We start from the raw sequence: 8724 nt of genomic DNA on the forward strand, positions 1-8724 counted from the left end.
GTAAATCTTCAATTGGTTTGTCCTAGCTTAGAAATTATACATTCTATACCATCCACTTTCACTACCGAGCATCGAAGTTTTTTTTATAGAAATTCTTTGAATAAACTGAAATTATTATAGATGACAAGACTGACCACAACATTAGGTAAAGCTTGTCGGAATTTCAGGAAATAATTTCATGGATTGAGTTAAACTGATGTGAATTGAACAAATGTCCTTTTATATGGACAAAGACAGTGCTGAATTGGCCTACAAACGCCACGGCTCGAGTCACTTTTTAAGTACTTCATGCTTGTATTAGGTTATTGTTGGTTCTATAACTTCCATTCTAGATAGTTAAGAAAATTCACGCTTCTAATTTGTAAATAGCAGCTTTTTTGTTATTATAACTCCTATAAATTTCCAAAAGTTTATGCTCAGAATTCGATTGTACTGTGTTTTTATCATATGGCATTACATATAAACCTATTACAAAATGTAAGATAACTAACATCCTATGTTCAACTCTTCACTTGGCAATGTATTGCATGTCCGGCTCGACAAAGACACCAAAATCTGACACGACACCGATGACTGATATTAAGCATCGTTTCTGTGTTTTTGGTCCCTCTAGCATGAGTAATTTAGATATTTTACTCCGTATCTACTAATTGATCAAGGTACGAGCTGACTGTATTTGCGTGTCGCTTAATTTTTGAAACAGAGTGTGAGACAGTCCACATCATGTCGCCTCCAATACCATGTCAGCGAGCCTGAGTAAAGTTAAGTATATAACATCTATGAAATTTCGGCCTTAGCATGATTATATTCTGACTTCTTTCATGTATTTATATTTTATATGAAAATAATACTTCCCTCTTGCCTCAAGCTATATAAGGAGCTGACCAGCATTGTGACCTCAAAAACACAACTCCTGCACCAAATACTTGGAAAAAAAATAGTAACCATCAAAAGTACAGAAATTAGTTAGTTATGAAGAGTGGCAAGTGGTTTTCCATTATTTATCTAGGGATAATCCTAACAACTCTTCATATCGCATTTTCTGTTATCTCGACAGAGGCTCGGAAGAACTATGCCATAAGTCATAATAAACATACAAAACATAAACACGGGAAAGGAAAACCTAGTCATTCTTGTAAAAGTCCACCAATACCACCTCCACCTTCATCTGATTCTTCTCCAGCAATCTCAGGTAGCTTTAATGTCCTCTCTTTCGGAGCAAAAGGCGACGGTGCCACTGATGATTCTAAGGTAGTTCTGTTCCTTTTTCCGAGCTAGAAATGACCATTATTTAGTTTTGCTGATATCTCGAACAGTTCAAAAACAAATTTTATAAGAGATTGTTGTATATGTTGTTTGCATACAAGAGTCTCACTTTGTGTTATGTTCATTTCGTATTAAGGGTAATGGACTAATGACTGTATCTATATAATGGTCACATACCACACTAATTGCTCCGATAGACTGTCGACCATATGTGATCATGTTGGATTTGCTTTTCAACATGGATTACAAATCATGAAAAACTATACGAGTTGATGGATTTGTGTGCAATGACTTAAGTTTTGTATTTATTCTCTCCGTTTGTGATTCACACTTGATATAGGCATTTTTACGAACATGGCAAGCTGCATGCAAAGTAACAGGAGCAACTGTGGAAGTTCCTTCAGGATACAGTTTCTTCATTAAGCCTATAAGCCTCTTAGGACCTTGCATGCCGCAGCTTGCTCTGCAGGTTTGATAACTGTTACTATTTCATATGTTTATATTATCACCCTTTGTCTTCGGCTCTCAGTTTTAACCTCTAATGTACTTTTTCACAATACACTACCAGTCTACAATAACTGTTCTCCTTATTTGGAGATATTAGTAGTAAATCCAAAATGAAAGTATATTTATACATGACACTACCTTATTCCAGTGCCTAAAAGAGTCCTCCTGTGACCAGGTAATTGGGATGGATTAAGCAGTCCCTCGTGTGGCCATTACTATCTTTTGCGTGAACTTTAAAATGCAGAGTTATTTAATAGAGCCATATGTAAATGGAAACTATCAAGAGATGCAAATTAAATAATCAAGCATGGGAAGGATGGAGTATAGTTTAATCAACAGCAATACTGTACTTTGTGAAAATGTGCAGATAGATGGAACATTGTTAGCACCTCCAGAAGTAAGTTCATGGGCAAAATCTGATCTATTTCAATGGATTAATATCAAATGGGTCCAAAACTTTACCATCCAAGGCAGCGGAGTGGTTAACGGTCAGGGCTCTAAGTGGTGGTCTTCCTCGCAGTCCACGGCAGATAAGGTAAGTTTGCTTACATACACATTGCACTTACCAATGTGATTTCTTCTTGAATACATAGAATATGCATGAAAATATTTTATGCATTATGCTAGAATGCATAGCGTATTAACTTGAGACGTGTTTGTGTGGGTGATTTGCAGAAGAATTCTCCATCAACTCATGTTCCAAGCATGAAACCTACAGTAAGTGACTCCTGAACTTATTTTCCATCTACTCATGTTCCAAGCATGTAGTTCCTTTAAAGTTGACTTTATTATATTTTTTTTTTGTCAGGCATTGAGATTTTACGCTAGCAACAATGTAATAGTTCGTGATATTACGATCAAAAACAGTCCACTTTGCCATCTGAAATTTGATAATTCCATAGGAGTAGAGGTCATCAATGTCACCATTTCGTCACCAGAAGATAGCCCTAACACTGATGGTATTCATCTTCAAAACACTAAAGATGTTGAAATCCATGATTCTAACATTGGATGTGGTACGTGCGATTTCCATATTCATACAGATCTTTTCATGTATGGTAACTTATTTAACGCCTTGCCTGCTCCCACTGACCCTTTATTTTTTTCACAATTTCGCTAACATGCAAATTTTATGGGTCATTAAACGGTAAAAAATAACTCTGCATGTTATTCTAGAAAAAATCTTGTTTACTTCTCAAGGATAGGTAAAGTTCTTGACATGTGTTCGGAAATGTACGCTCTTATAAAGTGAATGTTCTTGGATGTTTAAGGCCATATATTTAATTTGTAGATGCTAAGTTTATTTATAATTTAAACGTAATCTGTACCTTAAACCTCGCTCGAATTTGTTACATTTTGTGATATGACTTACTAACCTTATATTGAGTAAACCCACATTTGAAATTGCATTAAAAATCTTCAAGTGGAGAAAAAGGAATGTTTAGACAACCAGAATCTAGTTGGGTAGTTAGTTATGTTCCACCACACCGGCCATTTTAATAACTTTCTTGGAAACGGTTAGTGGATGCATCTAACGGTTACTTTTAACTAACTTTTAAAAAGTGTGTGCTGAAAAAGAGTCCTCTCAGGCCAGCAGGTCCAATTTGTACCTTTGAACTCCACTAACTGTAAAATTATTTCTACTGCATACCTGGATTTTTGTACTATATTATTACTCGTCGAATTATTTATTCGCAGTTTTATGATTTTGCTTCAGGGATAATGTTGATTAACTAATGGAACACCATGCATTTTTTTAAACAGGAGATGACTGTGTATCCATTCAAACTGGTTGCTCTAACATTCATTTGCACCATATTAATTGCGGTCCTGGCCATGGAATTAGGTAATTATCAGTAATTATTCGATTCATTATTAGAGGTGTCACACGACTTTGTAATGGTATGGCTAGAACATTCGATCCCCATCTTGTGCCACTATATGTGAACTTTTGAGACACTGACATGTTGATGTTAATTCCAACATACAAGTCCGAAATTTACTGTCTTTAACAACCTCTAGTAAGTATTCATATTGATTTCGTGGATGCAGTTTGGGAGGACTAGGGAAGGATAAAAGTATCGCGTGTGCATCTGATATTGTCGTCGAAGATATCTTCATGCAAAGTACACTATATGGAGTGAGGATCAAGACATGGCCGGTAGATATACATAATACTTGCAATTATTGAAAAGTACCTCTTACTTGCATTTACTGAATTACATACTCCCTCCGTCCCAATCAATTGTTATCCATGTTTGAAATCCCCCTCACAGAAAATGACAATAGATAACAATTGATGGGACAGAAGGAGTATTATGTTATCGTACTAATTTGTGCTTTATTTTCCATTATAGGGTGGTATCGGATCTGTTAAAAACGTGACATTCTCAAATATACAAGTTTCAGACGTCAAGGTTCCTCTAATAATCGACCAATTCTATTGCGAGAATAATGTTCATTGCAAGAACCAAAGTGGCGCAGTGGCAATATCCAACATCAAATACAATACAATAGTTGGGACTTATTCTGCACAACCAATTCATCTAGCTTGTAGCACTGATGTCCCTTGTGTCGACGTTGATCTTGTCGACATTCAATTGAAGCCATCTCCAGTCAACCACGGACTTCAGCAAGCGTTATGTTACAATTCTTATGGCACAACAAAAGCTCCTTTGGTTCCGGCTAGTATAGACTATTGTCTACGAGATAGTGGTAGATTTGCGAAGATAGCGAAATTGTCCCATGATCATACTGTATGCCAATAAGTGGTAGTCTGGTAGATGCATGGTGAATTGGTGATTCTAGTTTAGTATCAGTAGTGTTCTTGATTATCACCTGATTAAATATTGTACATGTCAAAAGTCCGCTAATATTAACGGGGACTTTCTTTTAAGTTTTAATTACTGCTGCTTACCTTGAATGTTAAAGATTTTATAGGACTATTACAGAGTATTCTTTTGAGTATCACGATTCCTGACTCGTACAAATGAAAGAAATTGAACTTAAAAGGGTCTAATCTAATAATTAGCATTCAACACCCAACAAAAAGACTAGCTTATTTGTAACAAAAAAAAAAAAGACGAGTTTATACTAAGATAATGTGACGCAGTATAAATAGATAAAACGAAAAGGAAAAATATTGAAGAACATAAATAAATGTTCATTATATAAAACTGCCTCACATAAGCGCAAATGCAGGAAAAAAAAATAGTTAGAATTGAATATGTACACAAAAAAAATTTGAAAAAGTTGAGAATAATAATAAATAAATAATTACAATAAGAGAAGAGTACCAACAACAGCTGGAATAGCTCAGTTGGTTAGAGCGTGTGGCTGTTAACCACAAGGTCGGAGGTTCAAGCCCTCCTTCTAGCGTTTTTTGTTTTTATTTTCTAGTTTCCTTATTAGCGGACCCTATGATCTGGGCCGAGGCAGATGGTGGACAAAGAATAACGGCCCAAACTAAAACTGATACGCAGTCCTATTAAATTTCATTAATGGGCCGTCCCTTCATTCTTCACTTCTGAGTTGTGTGATCAAAAAAGTCTAGAAAGTAGAAACGGACCGGTCAGACCGAACCATTTGGTCTAGTGCGAATTCTTTTAGGTCCGATCCTCGGTCCTTATTTTTGAAGGCCGGAAAGTGAGAATGTAGGAATAGCAAGTCTAGAAACGGACTAGACGGACTGAACCATTTGGTCTAGAGCGAATTCTATTAGGTCCGATCCTCGGTCCTGATTTTTGAAGGTCGGAGGTTCAAGCCCTCCTTCTAGCGTTTTTTTTTTTTTTCTTATTTTCTAATTCGCGAAACTTGCTTGTGATCTAGGTCCGTCTACAATGAGACTAATTGATAAAAAAATAATTTTTTTTTTATTTTCTTATTTTCAAATTCGCGGAACTTGTTTGTGATCTGGGTACAATGAGACTAAGTTATAAGAAAATACAATGAGAAAAGACTACCAATGACAGCTGGAATAGCTCAGTTGGTTAGAGCGTGTGGCTGTTAACCACAAGGTCGGAGGTTCAAGCCCTCCTTCTAGCGTTTTTAATTTTTTTTAATTTTCATATTTTCAAATTTGCGGAACTTGCTTGTGATCTGGACCCGTCTACACTGAGACTAATTGATAAAAAAATACATTTTTATTATTTTCTTATTTTCAAACTAGTGTAGATCCTCATGCTACAACACAGTATTTTTAGCTTTGTTTTATAAATAGACATTCTCATTAAATTAATTGCTTAAATTAACGGTATCTTTAATGTTATAATGTACTAATATAATCTTAGTAAGAGGTAGAAAATGAAGGTTATATCATTTTTATGTTAAGTTAAGTTATTTTTGACATTAAACCATTTTTATTTTGATATAAAAATTAACTCTATAATGTTATATCATTGAATGAAACTAATTTATGACATTAAATTACAATTAAGTGGTGTAAAATTGTAAAGTCCAATTAAAACGCGTAGAAACCTTATAACAAAAAAAGGTAAAAACAGTATACCACACACTAAAAAAGATGATTTACTAATAATTAGACTAATATTTTTTTTTAATTAAAAAAATACATAAAAATTATTACGTCCTTTAAAATATACACCATATTTAGAGTGTAACTGATGAATAATAATATAAGAAACGGATTTACGTAATTTTCGGGTGTACGTGATGACAATAATTATGTTAAAGACTGCATAAGAAGCAGGTTTGCGTAATTTTAGAGTGTTAGTGATGAAGAATAATATCAATGGAAATGGAAATTATCATAATAAATTATGGATTTTAATGAAAAAGTCATAAATATGAATTTTAATTAAAATACTAGAGTTTAATTATAAGAATATATTTATTGAAAAGATAATAATGTAATGAATTTTTTTTACTTGTTACCTTATTTAGCTAGATGCCTTTTGAATAGAAAAGTAAGAGAATTTGTATTCTCTTAGTAGTAGCCTAGTAGGGGGAATTCGCGGAACTTGCTTGTGATCTGGCCGTCTACAATGAGACTAACTGATAAAAAAAATACAATGAGAGAAGACTATCAATAATTGCTGGAATAGCTCAGTTGGTTAGAGCGTGTGGCTGTTAACCACAAGGTCGGAGGTTCAAGCCCTCCTTCTAGCGTTTTTGTTTTTATTTTCTAGTTTCCCTATTAGAGGACCTTGTGATCTGGGCCGAGGCAGATGGTCGACAAAGAATAACGGCCCATTTTATTAATGGGCCGTCCCTTCATTCTTCACTTGTGAATTTGTGATCTAAAAAGTGAGAATGGTTTATAACTAGTAGGAATGAGCTAAGTGACTAAGTCTAGAAACGGACCAGAACGGACCATTTGGTCCGGAGCGAATTCTTTTATGTTCGATCCTCGGTCCTTATTTTTTGAAGTTTTGGTTTTTGATCCGGCCCGGTACAAAACCGGTTATTTTAGGTCCGGTTCGAATGGACCGAAATATATGGCATTCATGTCTATTTATTAAACTTTTGTAAATGAATCGAATATTTTACGTTAAAATCTCACTATAAACTCAATTATAACAATTATTTAAATTAAACAATAGTTCAAATACCTATATTATTTTATTTGATGAATTTAAAATTTAATAATCATATACTAAATAGCGACAAATTGTACTTTTCGGTCAAAAACCGAACTGATCGAAAAATTGGTTTTGGTCTGGTCCAGGATCGAAACTTTTAGGTCCGGTCTGATATTCGACCGATGCTCAGCCCTATTCAAAAGTGAAGCAAAAGTTAGGGTTCGTCACTGTCTAAGCCAACTTCTTATTCCCCCGGGAAACGGAAAATATAGCAAATCACCCCCATAAGTTTGATGATATGTGCAATTAAACTCCTTAACTTCTAAATGTAGCAAATCGACCCCATAAGTCTCTCTCAATGTGCAATTAAGCACATATCCTAATTTAAGAATGAAATTTACTAAATTAAATATATTTTACTATTATTAAAAATCAATATTATTGATCAAATATTAATCCTAAAAGTCTAATTAATAGAAAGCATGCTTAAATATTTTTTTTAATTATTTTGGTCGAAAAATATTCGTAATATGAGAATTTTTAGTGACGTTACGATAAAAAGTTACATGATCATATCAAATTTTTTCATATTAAATTTGGTTCACATTTTTCGTTGAATATATAAATATTGTATATAACTTTTAATAGATATATTTAAAATGGTTTTTATAATAGAAAATAATATGTTTTAGTTAAAAAAATGGTAGAAAACTTGATTTGTGCTTAATTGCACATTTTTGAAAACTTATGGGGCTAATTTGCTACAAGTGAAACTTAAGGGATTGATTTGCACGTAGTACATAAGTTATGGGGGAAATTTGCTACATCCCCGCTTCTGAAACCACTATGTTGATTTGAGATTTGTGAAACGTGAGATCAAGAAACCGATTGCAAAAGTGGTTTTGTGACTGTCTTAAAATGATCTCTGATAGTTGAAATAATACGCGATCATAAATTTGCGAAGTTTTATTTCAGAATACGTTATATGATTAAAATTTAGATTGACGCTTGTACGTAATAGTCGATTCTTGCGGTGTTACTGGGCGTCTAAGCCCATTTGTGAAAGAAAGTTAACAAACGCAGATTTCGGGCGAAAACGTACAAGTTTCGTAGGCGAAATCTTCAAATTTTGTTCACAATTATCAATCTATATACACATATGATCAAAACAAAACATGTGCATGAAATCATGATTATGTTTGTTACAATTCCCATAAAATATTAACAAATAGAAATGTAGTGTAATAAAAACGAAGGACACCATAATGCTATACTTGATGATCAAGATGATCATGTATGTTTTGGCATGGCAAGTTGGCAACCCATCATTAGATATTTGCTTAAAGCATGCATACTTCACACATCAACAAATTTTCTTTTTTCCCGGAAAATATGGTACTCAAATTTTAAA

At 33.9% G+C, this 8724-nt stretch overlaps 1 protein-coding gene and 3 non-coding genes across 4 annotated transcripts; all 4 read left to right on the forward strand.

Moving 5' to 3' along the window:
- Positions 1-883: 883 nt before the first annotated feature.
- Positions 884-4711, forward strand: LOC141644294 (polygalacturonase At1g48100). The gene is made up of 8 exons (XM_074453789.1): positions 884-1251; positions 1607-1735; positions 2141-2308; positions 2449-2490; positions 2582-2789; positions 3538-3619; positions 3826-3934; positions 4131-4711. Exons 1-8 carry the CDS (start codon positions 973-975, stop codon positions 4539-4541), a joined length of 1428 nt encoding a protein of 475 aa, XP_074309890.1. The 5' UTR covers positions 884-972; the 3' UTR covers positions 4542-4711.
- A 366-nt stretch (positions 4712-5077) lies between these two features.
- Positions 5078-5151, forward strand: TRNAN-GUU (transfer RNA asparagine (anticodon GUU)). Its single transcript has one exon. It is a non-coding gene; the product is annotated as a tRNA-Asn (tRNA).
- A 592-nt stretch (positions 5152-5743) lies between these two features.
- Positions 5744-5817, forward strand: TRNAN-GUU (transfer RNA asparagine (anticodon GUU)). Its single transcript has one exon. It is a non-coding gene; the product is annotated as a tRNA-Asn (tRNA).
- A 1009-nt stretch (positions 5818-6826) lies between these two features.
- Positions 6827-6900, forward strand: TRNAN-GUU (transfer RNA asparagine (anticodon GUU)). The gene has a single exon. It is a non-coding gene; the product is annotated as a tRNA-Asn (tRNA).
- Positions 6901-8724: the final 1824 nt, after the last annotated feature.

Source organism: Silene latifolia, chromosome 2 (assembly GCF_048544455.1).
Source record: "Silene latifolia isolate original U9 population chromosome 2, ASM4854445v1, whole genome shotgun sequence".
NCBI classification, from domain to species: Eukaryota; Viridiplantae; Streptophyta; class Magnoliopsida; order Caryophyllales; family Caryophyllaceae; genus Silene; species Silene latifolia.